Below are 27,577 nucleotides of genomic sequence, written 5' to 3'. Positions count from 1 at the left end.
TCCTTCCCCACATGTTCTTACATACTGTTTCACAGAATGTTACTGGGTAGGCTGGTAGTCACTGTGTTCATGGGTTTCAAGTAAGTTTTGGAAATGCTGGGTAACACTAACCAGACTCTCAGAACTTTTAATGTGCCATCATAAATCTCCAAGAAGGGTATGGAGAATAGAGCTGTCAGAAATTCAAAGTGCCAGTCACAGAGCAAGGGACAAATGTATGTGTGCAGGAAAGGCGGGGACTAGGTACGGGGGGAGGGGGTGGTAATAGCACCATTTAATGGGGCCCTGACTATGTAGGAATGCCTTCCAATGTTGCCAGGTCTTTCCAGAGAAGCTACAGATCTAGGCTTTAATCTGAAATCTCCATGTTTAAAATGTTATTTTGAATTTAAAAGAAAAACACTACAGTTTAAACAATAAATTTCTTGGGCCAGATCATTTGGAAAACCCAGTATAGCATGTTTAACAATCATATTTGCCCATATAACCTTTATTTGGAGGTCCTATCCATGTCCTAGAACCCTACAGACCAAAGCCAAAGATGTTGTCTTCAGAAATAAACAAACATCCTGCCTTCCTAGACTACTATGGAGTAACTCTGAACCCTAAGCAGGACTTCTTTAAGGTCTACTCAGATTGAAATTAATACCCAGCCTCCTTAACTGTTCATGTAGCAAAGCTTCTAGTGACTAAAGATATCCTCACCATTAGCCTTTGATTAACTCTTGGAAAAACCAAAAATTTAACTGAACCATGAAAAAAAGGAATAGCACTGGAACTGTTTTTACTATTAAAAAAAAAAAAAACCCTTCATCTTTCCAGAACAATTTTAAAATTGCAGTTACCTGAGGACAATTTAGAATTTTGACTGAAACTAGTAACATTCTCAAACAACACTGTTATCTTTGCAAAATAACTTTTCTAAAGCAGGAAGCCTTTTAACCTTCTCCCTCTTTTTCTTCTATTTCTTTTAGCCTTTTCCCTTTTTTTCTTCTATTTATTTCTGCCCTGCCTCATTCTAAAAATTAGTTCAGAGAGCATGACAATCATATATACAAATGCTTGGAACTGTGGAACTGATGTAGCAGAAATAGCATGCAATAAATCACAGGGCAACTGATTTTCTTTCCCTGGTATCTACTTGGTCCACTCCCTACCCTAGTTTCTTCTAACTGCTAAAACACCCACCCCAGGTCCAGGGAAAACCTTAATACTGTGCATTTCCAGAGCCATGTGAAATCAGATTGACCTGTAGTGGTGAAATCACATTCACTTCTATTTCCCCATGGGGGAAATAAAGACCTGTGTACCCCTGTGATTTGAAAGCCTTGGCGAACTTAAGAAATGTTAACATTTGGAGTTACAAGGTAAAAAACAAGAGATTATCACAAAACTGCTTCCAAGTGAAGTCCTTTATGTCCCCATCAGATCTGCTGATTTTAACTGCTAGTCTGCTTTTCTTGACAGCTTTGGTGACCAAAGTGGTAGCTCTTCCCTCACTGGTGAGCATTCTTGATGGAGATAAGGTTCATGTGATCCAAAGAGAATATGTAATTATAAAGTTTTCACATTTGGGAGAAACCATGAATTAAGTTTTAGCATAAAAAATTAGGCCTCTATGGCCAATGAGGGTGACTATACACAGAGGAACCAGGCACTCTACCCAGCATAACTGACATGTTGGACTATCATTGGAAATTAACACAAAAATCATTCTAGGGCTTACAAGAACTCTGACATGGTGGTATCTTGTCATTGTCTCCCACAGTTAAGGACATAAATCCTTAGAGGGCCACTGGGTCTTAATCCATGACATAAACATTGTCCTCAATAATGTAGATATTGTCTTCTGCTCGGATGCCCACTTCGGCTGCATTTTGCAAAGCTCCAGTCCGAGGGTCGTTCATGCAAACCATGCTACAGAAAGAACAACAGGAGTCTTTTAGGAAAAGCAGACCACCTCTAAAGAATGACAAGCACAAGGATGACAAGCACATTCATATAGATGCAGGCAAGGCTGGGTGTCTGCAACTTCCAGAGCCCTATGAAGTGAATAGGAGATCCATATTATGTTGTAGGAGAGCCTGTTTAATAAGGAGGTAGAAAATCCAAGCATTCTCCTTGAGAAAACTCATGCGATAGGATACAAAAATGGAAAAATCTAAGAAGACTGGTCTCAGACATCAAACTGAAGTTCTAAGTCAAGCTGCATATTCTCAAGAGTAGCTAAGAAATGGCTTGGCTGCTGTTTTTCTAACTGTGGATCGTACCCTTCTGGAGAAGGTGATTCAATTTATTTAGCAGTCTACACCCTGCATTTAGGATAAACCCAGAACACAAAATATATCAGAACATGTTAAATACAGTAAAATACTATTGCTTCACACAAGTGTGTACTGGCTCATGGTGTCAGCAATCTGTTTCCATGATTCGAATTTGAAAGCCATGTGTTGGCAACGTTCCTGACACATACAGTCATACGGTAAGTGTACAGAAAGGTCATGTGTGCCATCTGGATACAGCTGCTGTTTTACAACTGGTCAAGAGTGACTGTTTGCCTGCCCAGAAATGTTCATGGAACATACTGAGGCTTTACTCAGCTCTGATCTTTAAGCAACCACTCATACATGTTTGAGAATAGGTTAGGTGTGAGGAGCTTAAAATGAGTCAGTGTGATGGAACTGCAAAAAAAAAAAAAAAGAGAGAGAGAGAGAGAGAGAGAGAGAGAGAGAGTCACAAAGAAATGCTCAGGGTTTTTTGCTATTTTTTTATATTTTGCATTTTTATAAAATATATTTTATATTTTACTAAAGTAAGTATTTTCTTTTATCATTAGGTGATAAAAAAAATCAGCCATTAGAAACAAGTTAGCGGTGAAAGGACAGAGATCAGCTAAAAGGATGCTGTGTGTCATGCTTTTCTGCGTAATAGGAGCAATTGCTTTCCTCCATTCTTGGACGCCCATAGTCAAAAGCTTCTCTAAGTATGGGTGTGGGACTCGAAAAGATCAAAGACTGAGTTTTTTTTACCTGCCATGTGGTGTGCCTTTGGATGTCACTTAACACTTCTAAACCCATTTTCCAGTCTGTCTGCTGACAGTAAAAGTTCCTCTCTCGTGGGTGTATTGTCACAACAGGCATAACTGCCGTCATAGAAAGCATAGAATGCGCCGAGCATTGTTCAAGGTGCATTCAGTGGATTGACTCATGTAATTAACTCAGATCTAGGAAAGACTGGGGGCAGTCAGTCAATGAAAGAGAACTAGAAATAATGTGTGGCAATCTAAGAGGGATGGGTTTTGAATTGAAGACCCTGCTTAAGGCCCAAGCTGTATGTACCAATCGAAGCAAGCTACTTGGATTTGGAAGTTAGTAGCAGCCTCCTACTATTACGACTATTCTAGCAGAGGACCACAGACCATATGCAAGCAAAGGGGATTGAAGTTTTAACTGTGCAACAGGATGGATTTACAAAAATTGTAAATTCCATTGCCTATGGGTCTAGATAACCAACAGCCTGGAAATGGAACAGCAGGGGAAGACAGGAACTATAGAGTGGGAGGCACTTGCCTCACCACAGTGCCTTTGCACTTCTTCAGCCTGGAGTTGTCTTCCACATCTTTACAGAGCTGCCTTCTGTTCTTTGGGACTCCCTCAAATAGCCCATTGCCTTTCTTCATCTCCCCCCCCCCCGGTATTTGTCTAGAAGCATAAAAAGAACTCTGTTTATTTGCTTATGGTTTTCTGTCTGTTTGTTCATCTCTTTGAAATATAGCAGACCCTCAATAAACATTCAATAAACAAAGCAGAGTTAAATTAAAGAACCAACCAAGCAACTCATTCAAATGTCCCGTCAAACAAAATTTGTGATCTTCTGCTCTAAGAGGTTAAGACTGAGGTGATCCTTCTGTAACAGGGGAAATTTCAGAGAAATATAGAAAGATATATCACTAGAAGTTGTGTCTAACAACCATTAAACCAGATTTAATGGCTCATTAAACCAGATTTTCAGAGCTTAGGAGAAAAAGAGGAGAAGGACAGAGAGAAATTTTTCTTTATTTTTGGCAGAGTAGAAATACCAAAAGGTAGTGATACAAACTCTTTTGAACTTACTTTAGTTGTTCCAGCTTGTTTCTTACACAGAAATATTCTAAATTGGAAAAGAGTTGGAGAAAATTAAACACATTGAGATCTTTTTTCAAACAAGTATATTATTTCTATTACTTTCCTATGAGCAAAATCTGCACAGAGATAGAGCCTGAAAAAATAAGTTTAGAAGAAAAAATGTTTTTAAAAAAATAAAAAAAAAACCCAGAATGGACAATTTCCAAATTACTCTGGTAACTCCTTTTGAATCAGTGAGACCCAAAGACATCTCTTAGTATAAAGTATTTAATTTTCATTAATGGTTTAGTGTATTCACCCACATGCCCAGGCTTACTTTAACACAATTATTAATAATTGAATTTCATTTAAAAAAATGAATCTTTCATAGGAGACAGGCTACACACACACATACAACACCCCAAGTGCAAACACAGCCACACACACACCCCCACACGTGAACATGCAGACACCACACACACACACACACACACACATACACACACAGACACACAGCAGACACATCCCCAAACACAACTGCTGGATGGCTACTTTTTTTTTTTTTTTTTTGACAGACAGAGATCTCAAGTAGTTGGAGAAGCAGGCAGAGAGAGAGAGGAGGAGGAAGCAGGCTCCCTGCTGAGCAGAGAGCTCGATGTGGGGCTTGATCCCAGGACCCTGGGATCATGACCTGAGCCCAAGGCAGAGGCTTAACTGACTGAGCCACCCAGGTGCCCCTGGATGGCTATCTTTTGAAGCCCTTCTAGCCCTAGCCCTGAAATCAGTTTCTCATCCAATGTTTCATCTGCCTCTCCTATTAAGTGGGTCTTGTAAAACTCAACAATATCATCCCTCATGGGGACAAACACTGGTTTCTGAAGGGAGTGAGTATAAAAGGACTGAACAAATCATATATATAACAATGGCATGTTGCCTTCCAAATCCCAAGTCTATCCAAAACAGTCTCATTTCTTTAATATTTAATTCCATCTCTGGAGAATTTATATTGTATCTTTCTCTTTATAGGCCAGTAATTTTAAAAAAAAGGGGGGGGGAGAGAAAGTTTAGAAAATAGAAATGTATGTGAAATCTCAACCACATGGCTGTTGGTCTTGAGAACCCTTGCTCTGTTCCCGCAGGTCCCTGCAGTGACTTACTTTTGGTAATCACGATGACCAGCACGGTGAACAATACCGCAGCAGTAACGCAAATGCCGATGTACAGTTCCTTACTGGTGGTCGTCCACGGATTCTGCGCCAGCGACACATGCTGAGGAAACATCGGTGCATCGAAAACACATCTTATTAGAGTTATGGATACAAGACATTCCTTAAGGGGCACCTGGGTGGCTCAGTCAGTTAAGTGTCTGACTCTTGATTTCGGCTCAGGTCATGATCTCGGGGTCATGAGAAGGAGCTGGGCATAAAGCCTGCTTAAGATTCTCTTTCCCCCCCTCTCTCTGCCTCTTCACCTCCTCCCACCCACCCCGTCCCACCCCACCCCATGCTCTCACCCTCCCTCAACCCCCCTAAAAAAAAGACGTTCCCTAAAATAATGTACTTGAACCCATCTATCTTTGCTGGCCCTTGGCTATTTCTGGCTCAAGAAAGGTAAGACCAAGCTGTCTGAGATGGTAACCATATGGTGAAATTCAAAGACCATTTAAAATTCAAAATGTATTTGGGGATGGTAGAAATGTTTTATATCTTGAGTGGGGGGTATTTACATAGGCATGTGCATTTGTCAAAACTTAAACTGTATGCCTCAAATGGGTATACTTTATTATAGGTAAATTGTACATATTTTTAAAAATCAATAAGCTATTTCCATTAAATATATCCTGATACAAAAAAACCCCACAATTTTTGTTCACATATAAGCTGGCCTGATGATGGTATCTGAATGTGCTAAGTTACTGAATTTGGTCTTTGCTTAGAGACCTTTTTTTTTTTTTTTTAAAGCTGTAATTCAAGATTCTTTGTCTAAATAAATGGACTTGAAAGTAGGTATTCACAGACATGGCCCTCATTAACAACTACCTGAGATGCTGTTAGCTGGGTGGAGATGCAGAAATTTGTTTAAACACCCTAGTGCAGTTTGTAAGAGCTCACCACGTTCTGGAATAAGCCTGAAATACGCCAAGTGTCACACTCAGCCCTTTTACATAGCTTAGCTCTAATCCTAAAGACATCCCAGAGGGTAAGTATTCAACAGAAAAGAAGACCAGAGAGAAGTATCAAGTCTTTTCCTGTATGAAAGTTTAATTTCCGGAGTCAGGATCCCCTCTCTTCGACTTAGTTGCTGTGTGACCTCAGACAGGCTATTTAGCCTCTCTGAACCTCTGTGTTTGTGTCTGTCAACTACAGATTAAACAGGGTTCTTGGCAAAGCTACTTTCATGTACTCCCTGATAATACTCTGAGGAAGGTAGGGGATAAGGGAAAGTAATTCGTGTTTGGGCTTAAAGGGGAAATGGCCAGGGTCTGGGAGGTTAGAGTGGTGTTGTCGTTACTTGACCAATGTTGGGGGGGGGAGGGTAAAGCGGTTAGATGTAACATGGGGCTGCAGGAGGGAGGCTTTGCTTTCATTTTTAAAAATATGACATAAAAACCGAATGTTCATTTTAGAATGTGCAGCTAAGCATGAAAAAAGGTAAACTAAAACCAACCATAAACCTAACTTCCAGCACAAACACTATTACCATTTTTCATTATATATTCTTCTAGAACTTTATCCTCCTAGTGTTTCTCTTAACAGAAGCAATTACTATATTCAATATATGCTACTACACACACACACACACACACACACACACACACACACTATTTTAACAGTTGCTTTTTCCCCTTAACAATCAGTACTAACTGTCTTCCCATGTCAGTAAACACACTGCAGTGACTACATTCTTAACGGCAGTATGCAGGCACGCTTAACTGACTAAGTAATTAATCCCTTATTGTTGAACATGTACATTGTTTCTAGCATTTTCATGATTATAAACAGCAACAATTAGAACAGTTTTTCTCATACATCTTCATGTACTTGTTCAATTCTCTCCTTAAAATAGAGTCCAGAAAGCTGACCTTCTCAGTCAAAATATATGTTGCATGTTTTCAGGATGTGGGGGATAATACCTCTCAACATCCTCAGAGTCGAGACACAAAAGGCCCATGATTTCACTGCTGCCTGTTGTGAACTTGCTTCTAAATCGCTACTACTTGCTCCTAACCACACCTGTCTACAGGGAACTGAGGTCAAGAACAATCTCACCACTCGGAAGGTTATTTTTGTCTGTTTTGTTTTTTGTTTTTTTTTTAATCCAGCATTAAGTCTAGCCATATAGCAATAGAAGAATCCTTTACATAGTGGTTGTTCCAACATTTAGTAAGTATCTACAAATTTACCCATATCCATCAGATCAATCAGTGCCCATGCCACATAAGTTGTTAAAAAAATTTTGTATCACTCCTATGTTGTATTACCACTGAGGTACATGACATAAAGTCATCTGACGCCACGCGAAATAACCCCACCGTGCCCGAGCTTGAATTTCTCTTCTCATGGCTATGTTGTCATTTCTCACTACTTGAGACCAGAAAGATTATTCTCACACCTCCAAACTCTTTTTGTTTGCTGTTTTGGAGAGTTATTTGCACATACTAAAAGGAAACTTATTTCTTCCAGAGGAACCAAGAGAAAAAGTCCTACTGATAAACTTGTCTAACTTATTTGCAAAGATGAGACTTTGATGAGCATCGTGAGATGAGGACCCCTTAGATTTTTCTCAAGCTTACTGTGGGAAAAGTATAAGAACATCTTTCAAAGTCACAAATTTACTTGGGGTGCCTCAGTGGCTCAGTTCTTTTTTTTTTTTTTTTAAAGATTTTATTTATTTACTTGACAGAGAGAGATGACAAGTAGGCAGAGAGGCAGGCAGAGAGAGAGAGAGGAGGAAGCAGGCTCCCTGCTGAGCAGAGAGCCCGATGCGGGACTCGATCCCAGGACCCTGAGATCATGACCTGAGCCGAAGGCAGCGGCTTAACCCACTGAGCCACCCAGGCGCCCAGTGGCTCAGTTCTTAAGCATATGCCTTCAACTCAGGTCATGGTCCCAGGGTCCTGACATTGAGCTCCACATCTGGATCCCTGCTTGGGTCCTGCTTGGCTCCCAGCTCAGTGGGGAGTCTGCATCTCCTCTGGCCCTTCCCCTTGCTCGTGCTCTCTCTCACACTTTCTCTAATTAATAAATAAAAACTTTTTTTAAGTCACAAATTTATTTAAGATGTTAATACCTTAATATGTCATCACATGGGGAGGTTTATGTATAGAAAAACTCAACAGTGGCCTCAAAATGTCTATGAAGGATGGCAATTGGGTTAGAAAAGAATATGAGAATCCACTTAAGCAACTACATGTTCACTGACATAGTATTTTTGTTCTGGGTGGCCTCCACTCCATTGAGTCAAAGTGTGTTCTTTCCCTAATGATAACTAAAGTCTTCCTTGGTCTATCATGTTAACTCATTCTCCTTAAAATATTTCATTCTTTCTTGCTAATTTCTGGTCAGGAGAAAGTCTGTAGTATGTGTTATGTATGTATATGTATGTGTCCACAGAATACAGTATCATTTATCAAACTCTAACAAACCCAGTCCACCTATATGAACTTTTCAAATTAATTAAAGTATCCCTATCTGAGTCTAATTATTTTCTTATTTTTTTATTTTAACTAGAAGAATCAATCTATGGGCTAGTCTTACAGAAATATTCTCTAAATGTAACTTGCTTCCAGGGAGACATACAAGTGAATTCAGCTAATAAAGCAGGAAGAAAAATGCTTACAGTTTGATTGCTATGCCAAAGGCCATCTGAAGACTGTGTCACAGTGCCATTCCCATCTGCTCAACAAGAAAAAAAAATAATTTTAATTATAAAAAATATTGAATTTCCACTGTAGACACTAAATATATTCACATTGCCTTCTGGTGGTGAATGAAAAGTTGAATAATAATATGGTGAAATGCTGCAGATACTGCAGAAGTCATACCAAGTTACTAAGCTGTATTAATTTATCCTCTAAGGTTGTGTTTCTTGACCATTTTGTCTTGGACCCTTAAAAATGGACACTGTTGGGGTGCCTGGGTGGCTCAGTGCGTTAAGCATCTGCCTTCAGCTCAGGTCATGATCCCAGGGTCCTGGGATCGAGCCCCACATCAGGCTTTCTGCTCAGCGGGGAGCCTGCTTCCTCCTCTCTCTCTCTCTGTCTGCCTCTCTGCCTACTTGTGATCTCTGTCTATCAAATAAATAAAGAAAATCTTAAAAAAAAAATGGACACTGTTTGCCATCTTTATGGGGGGAAAAATGCATGCAGACACAAAGTTTTATCTACAGAATTAGGGGAATCGCAGGGGCCCATCCTTGGAAGTGAGTTAAGAATGCCGCTTAATGGTAGATAATCGGTATTTTCATGCCAGTTAAGAACCTGTCAATGAGTGTCCAAAGACCACATGCACATCCAAATATCAGGACCACTCTATTCTAAATGGACATTACAATGGTTTTATTCAGAATGTGAGTAAAATGTACTAAGAGATCTAAAACAGGTGGCAATGTAACTCCTCCATTATATGCCAATGTGCCCAGACTTTGATCCAGAAATATTTTATAAAATATCTGTTACATCAGCTGTGAAACTACTATATCTTAAACTGCCAAAAATCCTAATATAAAAGGATATTATGCCTTAAAGCTTTGACTGTTCAAGTTTTACTATGAGAGTTTTGAAATACTGATTTTGTAAATACAGCTAGAACTATAAGCTGTAACAGTACCCCTCTCATGAAGTTGTTGAATTGAATGATGTACATTAAGGACTGAACACTATTATTAGGCAAATATTAGCTGTTACTAATTATTACGTTACCCTGGAAGGAGCAGCAGGGAGAGACGCACGCTGTGCAATGTGCCTCCTAAATACCACGTCTTTCTATGATCTTTAACATCTGCGGGCAAGTGCCACCATCACGCCGGTGGGCATGCAGTCAGTGGCAGGCCATGGAATTGGGAGCTGCCTGTCTCTAAAGCAGAGCTATTGGGCTTCCCTAATCTAGCAACAGCAATCAACGAGACCTGCCTTCAAAGAATTAAGTGAGAGAACGTATGATAGCTTCCCGGCACATCCCTCTATCCAGTATGGGTGGCGGCCATATGAGCACCAAAATGCCTTCCAGCCCGAATGAACATTCTTCGCTCCTTTGAGTCTTCAGATCGCTGAAGGCTGACGCAGGCACGGTGAGGATTTGGCTCGAGACCCTCAGGCACGCCGCCAAGGTGGCATCGATCGCTAAGTCACAGGGGACGCAGCTGCTCCCGTGTCTGTTCCACCGTGGAAAGCTCTACCTTGATCGGGTTTTAGTCCTAGGATTCCCGATTCCGATGTGCTTGCCGCTCGCACCGGAAAACCCTGTGGTGCGGCTGCTTCCCCCTGCTGCTACCTTGTGTTTTTCTTTATTTCCACTTTGTTTTCGTGCCCAGAAGCAGTTCACACTAAGGATTCCACTTTCAAAACCAAATGTCACCATTATCTAATCCCAGCAGAACAGGTGCCTCTGTGAGTCTCGCTGCAGGTCCATTTTAAATTAACCAGCTTCCAGGAATGACTGGCAAAAGGTAAGCCATGGCGGGAAGGGGGAGGGCCCTACTGACTGGAACTCCTGGGCACAATGAGTCACAGACATTACAGAGGAGTCTTCCAAGGTTGAACCTGTTTGGATTCAGCACAAACACAAGCACAGGTAAACCAGCTCTGCATTACAAAGGGATTCAGCCTGTGGCACTCCCCAAAATAACCTCTCTGGGTAACGGAATTATCTGGGGCAAATGAGACTATTCAGCATCACCTTTTTCTACCACAGGAAAGACAGGCGAATCTTGGGTTTCAAATAAGAAAAGATTATATGAAACCTGCCCAGAATGGGAACAGTGGGACCAAAACTGGAGAAGACGATAGACAGTCCCAGGGGACATGGGTCTTGGGGCTGGTGCTGATGTCCTCAGCCCATCTCAAAGTGTCCACATGCAAGCCTCACAGGGTAGCAGGGGAGCCTCCTAGATGTACTTAGGGTCTGGGTCTTCGATGAAGCATAAATATGGTTGACCAGTTTGGTTTGGATACTGGAGAGCTGGATTTAATTGATATATGGCTCTGGCCCAAGACAGAAAGCCCACTAATAAGTCTGGAGTAAAGAGCAGTTCATCTGATTAAGAAAAACAGTGCTAGGCATGTGGGTGTGCCCAATCATACAAGCTCCCTGGGCCAGTTAGGTGTATGGACGCTAGACTTTGAAGACAAAGAGTAGCAGTTGCTATTGTATCTATTACTTACCACCTTTTAACGAGGTATTAGCGTTTTCATCTCATTTAATCCTCAAAAGCATCCTACAAGATCATTGCTATTCCATCCATTTCACAAATGATAAAATCTGATTCTAAATGAGTAAGACATTTGCTCAAGTCACATGGCTGACTGCAGTGGCCAGTATCAGCACTCACGTCAGATGTGCCTTATTCGGAAGGCGGTCTTTTACAACGTCTCAGCAATTATCAAAATGTGAGGACTCCCGAGGATCCAGGAAAGAAAAAGGAGTTACCGGTGGGGCAGGAGTACAATGGTGAATCGGTGGGCTGTCTTGTGCTCCTTCCCCCTGGCCCAGTAGGCTGGGTTCCTGCTGTCTGCAAGGCAGAGGATGAAGTAGTTTCTGGAAAGAAAAGAATGAAAGAACTGTGCTCTCCTTGTAGAGGAACACTCCACCCTCAACAACAATAAAAAACAAAACTAACATCAGGAATCACCATCCACTTCCCAGCAGTGCCCACAGCCAGCCAGCCCCTGAAGGCATGCCTCATACACACCCACTTCCATTCTTTCCAACTTCCTCTTAGAAATGTACTCAAAGATGGCCTTGAGGCACTAAACAGCCATCTAGGTGTACCATTATCATGAAATCTGATCTAGATAATGATCTGGAGAGTTTATTAGTATCTAGAGTTATTTCACAATTTTTCTACTCCTAGGATCTCTCTAAATGTCCAAAGCCGACAACAGCAGCCCATAGGTAGGACATCCAATTAAGCTTTTATTCCTACAAGTAATATTTCACTTTCACAGGAATAGGGCATGGCAGTTTGGGCTAACTTGCCCGTCCTCCTCCCAGACAACCCCATCTAGATTTCCTGGCCTTATTCAAGGTCCACACTATCCATCCACACCTCTTTCCAGGAAGGTACACATATGGATCAGCACAGAACACATACGGACATTACTTAATTCCTCGAGGTCTCTTTCCAGGTGACAACACTGTCCAATGTCTGAACTTTGGTGATAATTAACAACTCTCAAAGCCCTGTTCTCAGTGGACCTTGACCTGGCTCCTTCAGCACTGGCATTCTGGTCACTCCTTTTGTAAGACTGATTTCCCGTTGTTATCTGACTCATCTTCAGTTATGCTCCAAAAAGCTTCACTAAGAATTTTCCAGTAGGGGCCGGGTTTCCCTTTCCTTTCTAAAATCACTCCTTTCTAATATCTCACCTTACGTGTAGCTCTGATCACTTGCCTCTCTGTGTATTTTCTTAACATTTTAAATATTTCATTTTATATACTTTCCTCACAGAGCACCAGAAATTTTAGACCATGTTAGTGGTGCTGGCAGGATAAGAACTCCCAAACCTGGGCTTTTCTTCACTTTCATTGGTCTTTCTGTTTTCCCTTCCCCACAGTGGTCTCCACATTTCAATATCACCCTTTCCCATGTTCTGAGCTATTTTCCTGCTTCTCTCTAATGCTCAAATCTATAACAGGGTGTAACTCTGTTTAAGAACTAAGAACAGGATGACAGTGAAGTCAGGTGATCAGAATCCTAACCAACTTGCATGGGTGTGAAGACCTCTTGGGCTTAACTTTTTTCCCCAAGTTTGTGTATTAGCAGGCATCTTTTCTCCTGTCTAAAATGTTCCACCCAACCATGCCATGAATATTTTAGGCAACTAGGATACAGAAGAGACACTGAGCACAGGAAGAGCATGGACGTAAAGATAAACATTCCCACACTGGATCTGCTCCAGCACACACCTCCTTCCTGTTCAACTCAACTCAAACTCAGGAGAAAACCATCAAGACAAGGATAAGTCTTAATTAGTACCATCCCTGAGAAGGTCACATGGACATATTGGCCAAAACTTTTCTTCTGAATCTTTGCTTTAAACATGCATGTTCACCAAACCAAGGCCACTAATCCACCCCCATTTGCAGGCACAAACTAAGTATTACAAAGCTAAATCGATACTGAGAAAGTCAAGTGTGTTCAGCTGCCTTGAATGAACAAAACTGTTTTTCTTACAAACTTTTATGGCTCCCAAATCCCAGTTTTAACCTAAAGCCCCCTCTTCCAAACTCAGCTCAAGGCCCAATCCTTCAGATCCCTCCTGATTAAATATACATGTGGTTCAATAGGGGTCCAGGGAAATCAATATGTTCCACCAGATTTTTCTGGCTAAAAGGTTGTGACATCTCTGTTCCTCCACAGAATCCAGCCCCACTCCAAGGGGTCAAAGAGGCTTTACAAATCTCCACTAAAAGTTATCTTTTTAATCCTAGTGATAGAAAGTTTGCACCTAAACTTGTCCTCAGAATGGCAAGCTACTTTTCTACCTTTAAGTCAAATTATTCTCCATCTGTATTAAATCTAAGCCCTTATTTATCGGAAGTTTAAAGTATGAACCATGTGGTCTGAATGAAAAAAAAAAAAAAGATATGTAAGTTCTAAGTCCCTGAAGTCTTTAAAATCTGATGTTTACTTTTTCATAAGTATAAATAGTATCTTTTGTTATTTCCATGTTGCACAAATAAATTAAAGGATGCTGGAAGCAAAACTGTGTAAGCAGACTGACTGCCCAGAGAAGACAGGGTAATGGTATTGATGAAGTTCTAGAACCTAGGTGAGGTTCAGTGGGCTGAGGTCCAGAGCCGATGACCAAGAAAGAATTCTTGAGACATCTTGGGTGCAAAATGGTGGTTTATGAAAGCACAGGGACAGGACCCGTGGGCAGGAAGAGCTGCTGCCCCGGGTTGTGAGGGATAGCAGGTTATGGACCCTGTGGTTGGGGGAAGGTGAGGGGAAGGGAGGTTTCAACGGAGCTTTCATATGCTAAAGAGGGCCTAGGAGGTGCCGGGAGACCAACGTCGTCTTTTAGCAAGCCATTCACATTTTTGCTATCAAGCATCTTTGTTAGTGAGACTTGGGTTTAGAAGAAATTTAACTTTTATTTAGGGCTGAGGAACTGAGTTATTTGCCTCTGGAAATTGTGCTATTGATAAGGTAACTTCTTTGTTTATAGATCTCTAGGACATTTGTAAAGCAAGGGAGACTCCTATCTGGCAAGATGTGATCTCTGCAAGTTAACTATTTGTTTCTTATGGCGGTCAGGTGCCTGAGGAATGCTACACACATTACCAAGGGGAGGGGAGCTGGTGGAGAGGGGGTGCAAGGTGCCAGCCTTTGTTTTGTCCTTAGCCGGCCTCGTGCTCCCTCATCAGTATGAAGGATTGTTCTGTGAGGATGTCAGATCAGAACAAATTCATCCAAACATAAGCTCAGTGCTCATGGCAGAAGGCACAATCCAGTCGTTAAAAGCACAGTCCCAGGGGCACCTGAGTGGCTCAGAGGGTTAAGCCTCTGCCTTCGGCTCAGGTCATGATCCCAGGGTCCTGGGATCGAGTCCCGCATCGGGCTCTCTGCTCAGCGGGGAGCCTGCTTCCTCCTCTCTCTCTGCCTGCCTCTCTGCCTGCTTGTGATCTCTGTCTGTCAAATAAATAAATAAAATCTTTAAAAAAAAAAAAAAAGCACAGTCCCAAAATTCAAATTAATGGAGATTCAAGTAGTTTCTATCTATGTAACTTTCCACAATGAACTCAGACTCTGTGCCTTAGTTCTCACAACCATAAGAACGGACTGAATCACACGTATAGTGCATCGGGGTCTTCATAAGAATTAAGAGATATAATATTCGAAAAGTACTTAGCATGGTTCTGTCACACAGGAAACAAAGAAAATGTTAACTTCACTGAAATTTCACCCTCAAGTGGAGGTCTGGCTTCAGAATGGACTAATTGATCTCTACTCAGAGCTCCTTGTAAGAACAGAATCTCATTACCTGGACCCTTGTTCTCTGACATTCCTATTTTTTTCCTCAAAAACCTGTACTCAACCGGGCCAAATCCACTCCACCCTCATTAGATGTCTATTAGATGTCAATGGTATGGCTTTTTGGGGGGTGTTGCTAATAATCAATGCCCTGGAGAATCTGGCCAAAAGCTATGAGTTCCCTTGCTCTAAAAATGATTATCTATAAAAAGGTGCATATGGTTTTGTAAGGGCCTATTCAGCCAGAGCGGCCCCACCCCGGTTGAACTGCCATTTTGTTGTAAAACTTAAATTGACCTTGCCCCCCCACCCCAGGGGAACTTATTTAAAAGCAAGTCCAGGTAACCAGTCCCAGGTAACAAAGTCCAAATACTAGGGTGGGTCAGGCCAGGTGGAGGTATTCAATCCGTGGGGGCCCATACTGTCTCCTGCTACCAAGGAGTATGGGCCCTGCCCTTTGGGCACCTTTTGGGCACCAATTCTGAACTAGGTGATAGGCTGGTTCAAATGTCTACTAGGGTAAATTGTAATTCAGTTGGTCGCCTAGCATCACTGTGGAGTTTCCTGTGTGTATTACAGTCTCATTGGCCACCTATGTGTGGCCAGGCCCAACCACATGGCCTTTGCTCTATAAAAGTTAGTCTGGAAAGCAGGGAGGGGTCATCCTCTCTGTAGGGGCATCCCCGACCAGTCTGGTTGATGGTCAGTCTGATTCTTGATGCTTGGCACGAATAAAGCTTTGCTTGACCTTCGCTTTGTATCAGTCTCGCTCCTTTAATCACAGACCCACTTGGGGGTACCCAATTTTGGGGGGATTGAACAGTTTGGGACAGGGGTTCACAGACCCTGTGAAGCCCATGCTTGGAACCCAGGTAAGAACCTTTACCCCAGACTGTACTTCTGCCTTAACACAATGCCTTGGACAGGCTACATCCTCTCATTAGAACACTCGGGGCTCAAGAAACACATTGGTTTACCTGGCTTGAGGTTCTGCGTGGGTGCTGGCGTTGAAGAAGTAGAGGTAAAGACCCTAGGTGACGTTGGAACACTGGTGACCTCAGCTGGAGTTAGAAACCAACATGAAAGCAAGGATTAATCAAGCAGCAAGAAACAAGAGCCTTGTGCTGGGCCCGTGACTAACACAACCAATGAGAGGGTGTCCCTGGGCAGAAATTAGGCATTAATCTTCCCTGAACTGAGAGTTCTTGTCATCGGTTAACTAGAATCTGTGACAGAGGAAGGCTTTGAAGACATACTTGCAAAAAGGAAGCAGCTGCACTAAAACGTATATATTTAGGGAGGTTCAGAGGTGAAAAATGTCACCTGGGATTTACAATGAAGCACTTTGAGAAGACCAGTCATGCATATCAGATTTATGTATCTTCATAAACATCTGTGAGGTAAGGAAAATGTCCAGAGCCTAGAGCAGCCTTTATCCTCTCCATGGTGAATGACTAAGACTTCAGTAGGAGTTCCCATGCCTGGAATGCTTGCCAAATAAATAACATTTAGTCCAGTCAGGCCTGAGGGTGACATATGGACAGAGGGACCTGAGTCCTAAATGAGGACTAACTCATAGCCATTAGCATATGCCAGATGAATCACACAGATGAGTTACATTTGGTTAGAAGGTAAACTAGACCTTTTACAGTTCCTTCCAACCTAAAATATAATAACAGCTAATACCATACAGTCGTTGACTTTCCAGATTCTGCAGCGGTATAGGATTCCAAATCACTTAGTGGGGGTATCAGAGCTACCCAGACGGAGCAAAAACCAGAAGTTAGCCCCCACACAGGGCCTGGCACTAAAGCAAACCAATGAAGGACTGAACCAAGAATGTATACTTTTGCTCTCACTGGGCACCCTTTTCTCTGCAAGAAGTTTCCTTACGTTTTGACCTAACTACAAAAGAAAACCATGTCTCTTAAATAGGGTTTACTTGGTTTGCGAACTTTTCTTTCTGAAAGATGCAATTTAATTTAGAATTTGAAGAGGAAAACACTTTTTTCAACAAATATCTGTGAGTGTCGATCATAGGCAAAGCATTAGTCCAAAGCAGACGTCAGCAAAGTTTCTGGAAAAGTCGAGACAGTTAATGCTTTAGGTCTCGGGGGCACTTGCTCTACTCCCCGTTCAAGGGAAACCACCAAAGACAATATATATGCATGGCTGCTCAAATAAAAATGTATGAAACAGTGGGACTATTCTGTAGTCTGATCTACAGCCCTGATCCCAGGGTTAGGGTTTGCTGACCCTGATCTAAGTTGTAGTTAGCGACTCAGGAAAAGAATACAATCCAATCCCCTCCTTCCAGTTTAAAATCTAATCTACAAGGGGAAAAGCACACATGCAAAACATCTGATCAAAGGAGAGTAAGGGAAACAATAAAGAGGGGTAACCTAATCAAACTGTCTAACCAGCTTGTTTTCTTCAGTTGGTAAATATTTTCTTCAGGCTGAAGGGAGCAAACTGTACTGCAGACGCTAGTACTAAAAAAGCCTGAACAGAAGTTTGAAGAGTAAGCTTAGCCAGTGAAAACCACAAGCAAACTTAAGCAAAGAATTGGTTAGGAGGCAGAGTCTCCTTGGCTCAGTTACAGACCCTCTTCCCACTTGACAGAGCACCGGCCTTATATGTGCCCACCTACTAAAGAATTTCGAAGCACTTTAAAAGTGTCCTACTCATTTCTCTACTAGGTCAATTCCTAACATTCAGCCATACCAATAATAAATTTTACAAATCCAAGAAAGTTGTAATCATAATCTCTTCTCCACAGGCTGCTTCCTCGCCTCTGTCTAGAGCACACAATTATCACCAGCCTCTTTTGGCTTCCCTAAATTACTTCCCACAGATGGTTTCCCCCTCAGTCAGCTAGTTTCTCCATCAGAACTGACCTTATGTCGCTAGTCTTCACAAAAGAAACAAACCAAGTCCAAAAGCTGGGAGATTGCAAAACCAAGTTCCTCTTAAGAAAAGAAAGAAAGAAAGGGAGGGAGGGAAGGAGGGAGGGAGGGAGAAGTAAAAGAGAGAAAGAAAGGAGAAAGGGAGGAAGGAAGACACATAGTTTATTAAGGCCACAGGTATTGGGTTCTATTGTCAGTATCAGAGCTTAGTGGTGGGAAATTCATTAGTAAGGAACACCAGAAACTGGGAAATCCCAAAGAATCCACTCTGTTTATCCAATGGTAAAGAAAATGAAGATTTTCACATCAAGACAGATTTTTGGATTTCATCAAATTCTTAAAAACAACTAGTGAATAGTCATTGAGATGTTTTCATATTGCAGTATTGTCACTTTAATTTTTAAACAAGCAACTTTGTGATATGATATGAAATATGCCTCAAAAAATCCCAGGCAGGGCAGGGGGAAGGATGGAACTATATATCCCTTTATAATGTATATGCAACTAGACTGAGCTGATGATTGTTATACCTGGGTGCTATCCCTACTTGACAAGACCTTGTATTATATTACCTATTCTATATGTTTAAAATTCTCCAAAACAGTTTTAAAATGTTTAGGACATTTGAAAATTCTTCTAAAACATAATCTCAGAGAATAAAGGGCAGTTCTTTAAGTTAAGCAAATTCAGCTTGGTAAGAATATTCACTCTATTTCACAATGGAACATTAAACAAACAGTAACCAACTAGCATTTTTTAAAATTTATTTAAGACAGAGAGACAGAGATAGCACAAATGGGAAGACAGGGAGAAGCAGGATCCCTGCTGAGCAGAGTGCCCAATGCAGGGCTCAATTCCAGGACCCTGAGATCATGGCCTGAACCTAAAGTAGAGGATTAACTGACTAAGCCATTGAGGCGCCCCTGAACCAACGAGCATTGTTGAAAACCTGCTTTAGGAGATAGTTTGCTAACTGGGAAGATCCTCTCCCCTATGGTCTTGCTCAAGATTGGTTCTGAATACTTCATTTTATACCAAGTTATTCTACTTTCCAACAGTTACTGAAAAACAAGACTTGAGGAATCTCCCCTTTCCCTATTAAAGGAAGAGAAAGTCACTACCAAACAGGAAACATCTCAGTTCACCCACGTGAAGTGATCAAAGGAAGACAGAAGAGAAGCTCACCTGGCTTTATCTCCAGTGACAGGGTGCGTTTCATATCATTGAACCACCCCTTGTGCTCAACACGGCAACAGTAGAGACCACGGTCAGTCTGGGCCACATTCTCTATGGTCAAAGACACGTTCCCTCTTAAAATGTTTCCCTTTAGCTTATAACGTGGGTGCTTCCGAACGGTGACATGGGATCCATTAGTCCAGACCACTTCATCGGAGCAACGGGACATGGGACATGCCCCTCGACCCCAGCACATGGTAGTGACTCCAGGGGCTGTTGAGTAGGTGCAGGGCAGCGTGATGGAGTGACCCACCATGCCAATCACTTGAGTGTAAGAAACTACAGCATCTATAAATAAAGAAAAAACAGAGCATGAGGACTCCATCTTTTAATTTTACATGTATTTTCATGTTTTCTTTTTACATAGTTTATTTCATTTGTAATCATAGGACTTTGCATCTTGAATTTAAAAATTTGTTGTAAGCATTTTTACATTAACATACTCTTTAAAAGCATTATTTATTTGATATTTGTGGATAAAATATAATTTAAACTTTTTTCCTATATTTAGGATTGTTTTCTAACAGCACAGACATCTAAGAGAAAAGTTACCAGGACAAAATCACTGATATTTTCAGCCTCTTGATGAACGTGGCCAAATTTCTTTCTAAAAGGTTTGAACCAAATGACACTCCAATAATACATGCCTCTGTATTTCATTCTGTGTCTGACAGGTATATATGCTTAGTCAGTAGGTAAGACTTGTGGCTTTCCTCCTCCCCCAGATTCAACCACTGCCTCAGTTGAAATATGTTTGAAAAATTCTATTGCATCGTAAGTTTTAATTTTTATCCCAACTTTTTAAACTGCTGTTGCAAGTGAAGTCACTGCGCAACACCTCTCTTGTAAGAAAAGCCGAGCTCATGTGTTGTTTAAAGCATCACTGGCTTTCATCTGCAACAACATGGATGCAGCTAAGCAAAGCCAGTCAGAGGGAGACAAATACCATATGCTGTTACTCATATATGGAATTGAAGAAGCGAAATAAATGAACAAAGGAAAGAGAGAGAGCAAGAGAGCTTAACCAAGAAACAGACTCTGAATTATAGAAAACAAGCTGATGGCTACCAGAGGGGAGGGGAGTGGAGGGATGGATGACAAAGGTGGTGGGGACCAAGAGCCCGCTTATTAGAATGAGCCCTGCGGGATGTACGGAACTGCTGAGCCACTTAGGTACACGTTTAGTATCACACTATGTTAACTATACTGGAATTAACATAAAAAACAGATTTAAAAAAGTATTATTGGTTTAAAGGCAGAAGTCTAGTAAACTCTTCAGAAATCAACTTTTCGAAAATGGGTTTTTAGGGGCACCTGGGTGGCTCAGTAGGTTAAGTGTCTGACTCTTGGGGTCAGCTCTAGTCATCATCTCAGGGTCACGAAATCAAGCCCTGCATCAGGCTCTGCACTCTCTGCAGAGTCGGCTTGAGATTCTCTCTCCCTCTCCCTCTGCCCCTGCCCCTGCTCACACTCTCTAGCTCTTTCTAAAATAAATATTTTTTTTTAAAGAAAATGGGCTTCTAATACTTCTAGAAGGAGCTGCGGTTTACCATGGGCTTTACAATCAGTCTAAAAAAATCCAACAGGGACCCCATCTCGTAAGTTGATACTCGCCCCACAACTGCGTGAGGCCCACTTCGCCCATGAAAACAGGGAACTGGAAAATACTCAATCATATACTAAATTATGCCACTTAAAAACAAGAAGTCTCTCCTGGAACAGGGGTATAAAAACTCCACGATGCCAAATGCAGTCAAGGTAGCCCTTAAAAGAAATCGGAAATTCCCCAACCAGTTATATTTAGAATTGGGCTATGACTTTGGGAAATACTCTGGAAATAAAAATGCTCATGGTTACATAAAATAAGAAAGTAACTTTTTCACTGAATTCCTATAATATTTTATTTTTCCTAATATCATTTTTGGATTACAAATAAAATATGTTAAACATAAAAATCAAGTTATACAATGTAATAAGAAATGAACTTTCGTCCATAATTGGACTTCTGAAGATTATTGTTTTTTAAATTTCAGATTATGTCTATTCCTAACTTTGTGAAATAAAATATATTTAAAAGAAATAGGTGCACATGATTTAAAAAAAAAATACCAAAGGACACAAGATAGTTTGATGAAGGACTGGTATCCTTTCCATCTTAGCCCAGTCTCCTCTCCCCATCCCCTCCCACTCATGCTAACACTGTTACTATATTTTTACATACACTTGAGTAGTCCATGCTCATACAACTATCTAACCCCTTTTCTGTTTGTTTGTTCAAACGCAAATGGCAAGATATGACACACAGTTCATCATACCTGGTTCACTCACCCATGGATTTTGCAATTCATAGCATTTAAGCAATTTCTTTTGAGTAAGATTTAGCCTGGTTCTTTGCTTACCAGCTGACCCACTAGCTCCCACCAAAGCCCAAGCACATCCATCCTCCTACACCACACTCGCACATCTCCTACACTCTCCCATCCTCAGGGATTCCCAGACCCCAGCCCACCTATTTGCTTACCCGTCAGAAGTAGCAGGAGGCCTGAGATGGCTACCCAAGGTTGCATGATGGTTACGGCCTGAAAGACAGAAAAAGCCGACTGGTAGGTGTGCATCTCCCCAGATGGTCTTGGAACAAGTATTAATTCTGAGTTTTCAACTTCTCCTTTCACCCTGACTGGGTCAGTCACATGAGCCTGCTCCGTTAGCGATGAGAGACCAAGCACAACAGCTTCAGGTCTCCGTCAGCCCTGGGGATGGCTGATCCTTCTGCACCTTGCAAGGGACAGCAGACCCTCAGGTTCAGCTCCTTCCCCAACAGAGTCCAAATTGCCCCCTGATGCTGACACAGGGGATAAAGGGAGCAAGCAGGAAGGAAACCAGAGGCAGTTTCGAAAACAGAAACTCTGGGCTCTGTAGCTAGGATGGTCAGTGCCCAGTCTTCATCATACTGTCAAGTTTGCCAGTAGCAAGAATTCATAAAGACTGTGAATCACTGTGTCCAACCATTCATGTTACAGGAAGCGATGACTCAGACTGTATCTTACTGAGTGATGACAAGAGAATGCTTTCAGGAAGCACATTCTGGACCAGACTCGGGTTCTGATCCCAGGTCTGCCACCTGCGAAGCTGGGGATCCCTGCGGGTTACTGAGGACCTCCAAGCCTTGATTTCATCATTTGTAAAAACAGCTCTAAAAATACTTGCTCTGTCTCCCTCAAAGGATGGTTATAATGAGCAAAAGGGATGTGGGAGACCTTTGAAAATGAAACCTAAATACGCACTGACGCGAAGCAAGGTTTTTGGAGAACTTACTATGTAGGGGGCTCTATGCCAAGCACCCACACGCACTTGATGCTCACAGACCCCCTTAGACAGGTGTTGCTACCAACCTCATTCATGGAGGAGGAAACTGAGGCTTGGGGAGATTAAGTGAGCCGAGGTGCCAGCCCAGGTCTTCTGACTTTTGCTCGTAATTATTAAGCCATAGAAGTATGTGTAAGCCTGCCTAGTACTTCATGAACTGCCCTTCTGGTCCAGAAATTCAGTCCCTCCCTCCCAAGGAAGCACTGATGCTCCATCTCTAGGCCACCTACAGCCCATCTTGGGCTTTGTGGAAACGTGGATGGTGGGCTGGGGATGTGGCGCTGGGTCCCATGCTACCTGGAAATGTGACCCCAAGACTCCAGCAGTCTCCGCACTTGGACAAAGACCTAAAGCCTGATGAGAGACCAAGCACAACAGCTTCAGGTCTCCGTCAGCTCCATCAGCCAACCGGTGGCCTGAAGACTGTATTTGGCCCAGAGAAGTACTTTGTACCATGGTTTTTAAAATTCATTTCTTAAGGAATGGCCAAGATTTGAAAATCTAAAGAGCATGTATGAGAACTCAGCTTTTTGGCTTTGTCAGGAGATACAGTGAGATGGCCATTCATGGCCCATACCACCCACCACCCTTAGAGTGTGCCCTTTCAAGCCTGCTGCTGCGCCAACCCTGGGAATGGGAGGGGGTGAGGGGGGCGGGATTTGGTGTCTGAAGAAGGCCTTAGCTAGAGCAGGCCCTTGCTTTACACTCTGTTCCACCTCCATGAACACAAGCTCCTTCCTGACACTGGGACATCACAGAAGCTGTCCATGGGCCCGTTTGCTGAAATTCACCTCTTCCATAAAACAGTTGTACTCTCTGATTCATTAAAGCCCTCCTAGCTTTTCAGTGCTCCACACCTGAACCCAAATAGGTAACAAGATGAGTTCTCGCAGGGGAAACATGCATTTCTGGACACCCCCTTTTCTTATTCTCTGCCTTTATATACTTGGAAGGAATAAACTTGACCCCTACCTTGACCACCACCAAAAGTCAGGGGACAAATTCTGAAATGCCTCAAAAAGAATTAGGTCATACCTTATATTAATTAATTGATTAATTGATTAGTTTTGTTACACTCAGAGACTCAGCCAAAGCCCACCAGGTTAGTGATAAGGATTTTTCTAATTTAATTCGATCCTACCAGTTATTATCCATATATGGAGACTAATGGGTCATGACTCAATAAACCAAGAATGAAAAAACCCAGGATTGTGCAATCAGGTAGAGAGATGGGTAAATAACCAACTAATAAAACTGGACAGAATGATGTAAATGGTAAATATATAATCAGATTGTGTCACTCTTCCCCTTACGACACTCCCATAGCGGTCTCAGAAAATTTAAAAACAAAAGCACTCACTTTCTACCCAGATATACAAAGTCCCCCACAGTGATCTGGATTTCTTCTGCGTCTCTCTCCCCTGCCACACGGTTCCCGCCATTTGGGATTCTTTCAAATGTGTCCCCACATTAGGACTTTTCCCTAGTGAGGCCCTCTGCCTTGATCTCCATTCCTTTACCCCATTAGTTACAGATTTCTCCTTTTCTTCTCAACCTCTTCTTAAATGTCGCCTTCTGAGACATCCCTCGTCCCTCTGTCCCTCTGTCTAAAGGAGCCAACCAGTCACTGTACTGCACTCTCTTATTTACCTATGCAGCATTTATTCCCTTGTTTCCCTTAATTGTGTGTGTGTGTGTGTGTGTGTCTGTTGTCCATCCCCCCTTTCTCTTGTACTATTAGAACCTTTCACAAAGATGGGGTTATCCCAGAACATGGGTGTTATGCAACATAGTAGCTGCTAGCCACATCTGACTACTGAGCACTGGAAATGTAACTAGTACAACTGAGAAGTTTTTTTTTTTTAAAATGCTTAATGTAATTTAATTTTAATTAATTTAAACAGCCATGCATGGCTCTGGTCTTAGAAAATACTCAATTCTAGACCATAATCTCCTCCAAAATGGTATTCCTACTGTATTCCTGAAACACTGTAAGGGATCCAGTTAGTACTGATTAAATATACTAATGGAAGCACAAAGGCATGGGGGGTGGTGATCATTCAGTGACTGGGGTGTGGGGGCAGGGGAGACAGGAGGGAGTGGCAGAAAAATCCCTTAAAAAAGCAACATGTAAGGTTCATCATCAGAAAATGGGGAAAGGGCAGAGGGTGTTTTAAGTGGAAGAAATCATGAGCAAGAGCCACAATGGGGATACAGAACCAAGGTTCTGAGTGGTCCACTGACTGTACAATTTTGTAGGACTGAATTTTCTGGCAAGTCCATCTCCCATGACAACCTCTATTGTGTCCTAAAGGCCCTCCAACAGCACAGTTTTGTTCTGTTTTAATTTGAACCAACAACCTCCATGATCATTACTCCTTAGTGCCAACCTTGTGACCCCTGGAAGGCTCCATACTGAGTTAAGGGGTAAGGCCCAACGGGTGACAAGGCTCGGGCAGCAAGCATGAATTTCCAGCTGCTTCCTCTACCTGAGGAGCAGCCAGCAAGTGCACCAAAGTGATGGCATCAAGCTTACCTTTGAGAGGGGCTCTGGAGCTGCTATGTTGAGAAGCACAAAGACCTGTCAGGAGACTTTTGGAGCATGTCAGGAGAGAGGACGGGATGAAGAGTGGATCGTTCAGGCTCTAGATGTTTACAAAGCAGAGCAAACAGGATTTCCTACAGGATTTGAGGTGTAGGTGCTTGAACATGACTCCGAGGGATTTGGGCCTGAGCCAATGGACCAACTGGAAGTGCCACCAACTGACCCAGGAAATGCTGCATGTGATGCAGGCTTGGGAAGGACCAGCCTGGATTTTCAAAGTGTTGAGTTTAGGAGGAGGCTGTTGGAGTTCAGGAGATGAGTCTAGGACAAAGATACGTATCTGGGAGTCATTGGTACAGAAATGGTATTTTAAAGTCATGAACCTGGATGAGATGCTCAAAGGAATGCTTGTGGCTGAGGATTAGGTGTGGCAGGGGGCGGGGGTGGGTGCCTTCCCGAGAAAGTTTGAGCAGGAGAGGCACCAGCATGCACACAGAAGCAAAGCAAGGAGGTAGGAGGAAAAGCAAAAGATAAATGGGATCCCGGAAGTCAAGTGAAAAAATACATCTGATGAAGAGGCAATGATCATGCAGCAACTGTTGCTAAGGCTAAGGATGAGATTTGTCCAAAGGATGGAGCCACCTGAGAATCACTTATCACCTTAGCAAAAGCAGGTGTGGGGAAGAGCCGCTGAGCAACCATTTACTTTCCCAAAGGACGTTACCCCTCAGAGAAAGACATCCACAAAGAAAGGGAAAATCAAGAGAGCCCTGGAGACAGGGAACTCTTTCAGGGAGTTTTACAGGGAAAAAGGAATGGAAGAGGGAGCTGGGGAACAGGGTCAAGAGAAAGATTTTGAAAATGATTAAAAAATGGCAGCCCATTTGTATGATTTGGAGATGATCCAGAGGAGGAAGAAAAACTGACTCAGGGGAGGGAAAATGTATGGAGAACGGAGGGATGAGATCCAGTGTCCCAGGAGGGGACTTCACTTAGACACGTCCAGAGCAGCGCATCTGTAAGAACAAATGGACGTGGGACTAATGTAGGGCCATCTGGAAGCAGGAAAGTGCCCTGGGAGGTGGGGGCATGAAAAGGAGACCAGCCCAACTAGCTGGTGCTGCTCCCTGGCTACCCTACCCTCAGGCACAGGCAGTGGGGGAGGGGTGGGAGACTCCATATCCCAGTACCTTTTTTTTTTTTTTAAGATTATTTATTTATTTATTTCACAGAGAGATACCACAAGCAGATGGAGAGGCAGGCAGAGAGAGAGAGGGAAGCAGGCGAGAGCCCGATTTGGGACTCGATCCCAGGACCCTGAGATCATGACCTGAGCCAAAGGCAGCGGCTTAACCCACTGAGCCACCCAGGCGCCCCCAGTACCTTTTTTTTTAAATCTTTTCCAGTCTGTCCCCTTCCTCTAAATAATCTAATCAAGTGTCTCCCCCCCACCTTAAAAGCATTCAATGGCTTCCCAATGCCCAAGCCCAAACTCTGAAAGCTGCTCACCACCCCCCAAGCTGACCACACCCTTTGATTCCCAAGCCTCACAAAACTAAACTAAACCATCCGCATCTGCTAAGTTTTCTAAGCCCAACAGTCTCTGACGCAGAAGCGACCATGATGAAACCTGCGAAAAGTCAGAAGCCAAAACGAGGCTCTTCCTCGACGGTTCATTACACTTTATACAAGTAGTTATCTTTTACAGCTTACAAGTATTTTTACAAATCACAAAAGTCAGTAAGCCAAACTGCCAGTGTAGCTGTGCTCAAGACACACATATTCCCACTTTCATGGTGTTATATAATACCCACGGCACAGAGGAGGGGAGGCCCAGCAAAGGTATGTGTTGACTCTGAGATCACAGAGCCTTCAAGTAAGCCTCAATAAATATGGCTTCCTCCACAGTTATACTATTCCTCTCACGGATGTTGCCCAGGAAAAGCATAAAAACAACTCAGACAGTGAAAGATGATCATGATTCTATTTGAATGAGAACCTACTTCCAAAGAAATACAAAGATTTACCCAACTTTAAGTGAATTTCCCGTAGTTCCTCTTGGCCTAGTCATCACTGTCCTAATAGCCTGCATAATACTGAGAAGCTCCAGAAACAGAGCTTCTGGTTTCCAGAGGACTTACCTACAGGTACGCCAGGACGGAGTTTTCCAGCTCCTCTGGTGGTAAGTCACCAAGCCTCCCTCAAAGGATTTTATGCAGAAGGAC

At 42.5% G+C, this 27,577-nt stretch overlaps 1 protein-coding gene across 4 annotated transcripts; it reads right to left on the bottom strand.

The window, feature by feature from the left end:
• Positions 1-1,394: 1,394 nt before the first annotated feature.
• HAVCR1 (hepatitis A virus cellular receptor 1) lies at positions 1,395-27,553 on the bottom strand. Of its 4 annotated transcripts, XM_044230642.1 has the most exons (10): positions 27,494-27,553; positions 25,344-25,673; positions 21,963-22,020; positions 19,391-19,729; positions 16,277-16,360; positions 11,750-11,857; positions 8,943-8,998; positions 5,261-5,372; positions 4,113-4,149; positions 1,395-1,917 (listed from the first exon to the last, which is right to left on the bottom strand). In XM_044230642.1, the coding sequence occupies exons 3-10, from the start codon at positions 22,006-22,008 to the stop codon at positions 1,803-1,805; spliced, it is 897 nt and encodes a 298-aa protein (XP_044086577.1). In that variant the 5' UTR covers positions 22,009-22,020; positions 25,344-25,673; positions 27,494-27,553; the 3' UTR covers positions 1,395-1,802. The 4 variants fall into 4 exon arrangements, with proteins under 4 accessions (XP_044086577.1, XP_044086566.1, XP_044086560.1 ...); XM_044230631.1 differs by lacking the exon at positions 25,344-25,673; XM_044230625.1 differs by lacking the exons at positions 25,344-25,673; positions 27,494-27,553 and having other exon boundaries at positions 21,963-22,379.
• Positions 27,554-27,577: the final 24 nt, after the last annotated feature.

Source organism: Neovison vison, chromosome 1 (assembly GCF_020171115.1).
Source record: "Neovison vison isolate M4711 chromosome 1, ASM_NN_V1, whole genome shotgun sequence".
Lineage (NCBI taxonomy): Eukaryota > Metazoa > Chordata > Mammalia > Carnivora > Mustelidae > Neogale > Neogale vison.
This window is presented reverse-complemented; position numbering and strand designations above follow the sequence as displayed.

Bases quoted from the DNA above. Each gene is read 5' to 3' on its own strand.
- HAVCR1 (XM_044230625.1), bottom strand. From the start codon at position 22,056: ATGCACACCTACCAGTCGGCTTTTTCTGTCTTTCAGGCCGTAACCATC. The intron at 19,730-21,962 runs GTAAGCAAATAG...CTTTATTTATAG, and splicing joins CCTCCTGCTACTTCTGACGG to ATGCTGTAGTTTCTTACACT. The intron at 11,858-16,276 runs GTAAACCAATGT...TTTTCTTTCCAG, and splicing joins CACGCAGAACCTCAAGCCAG to AAACTACTTCATCCTCTGCC.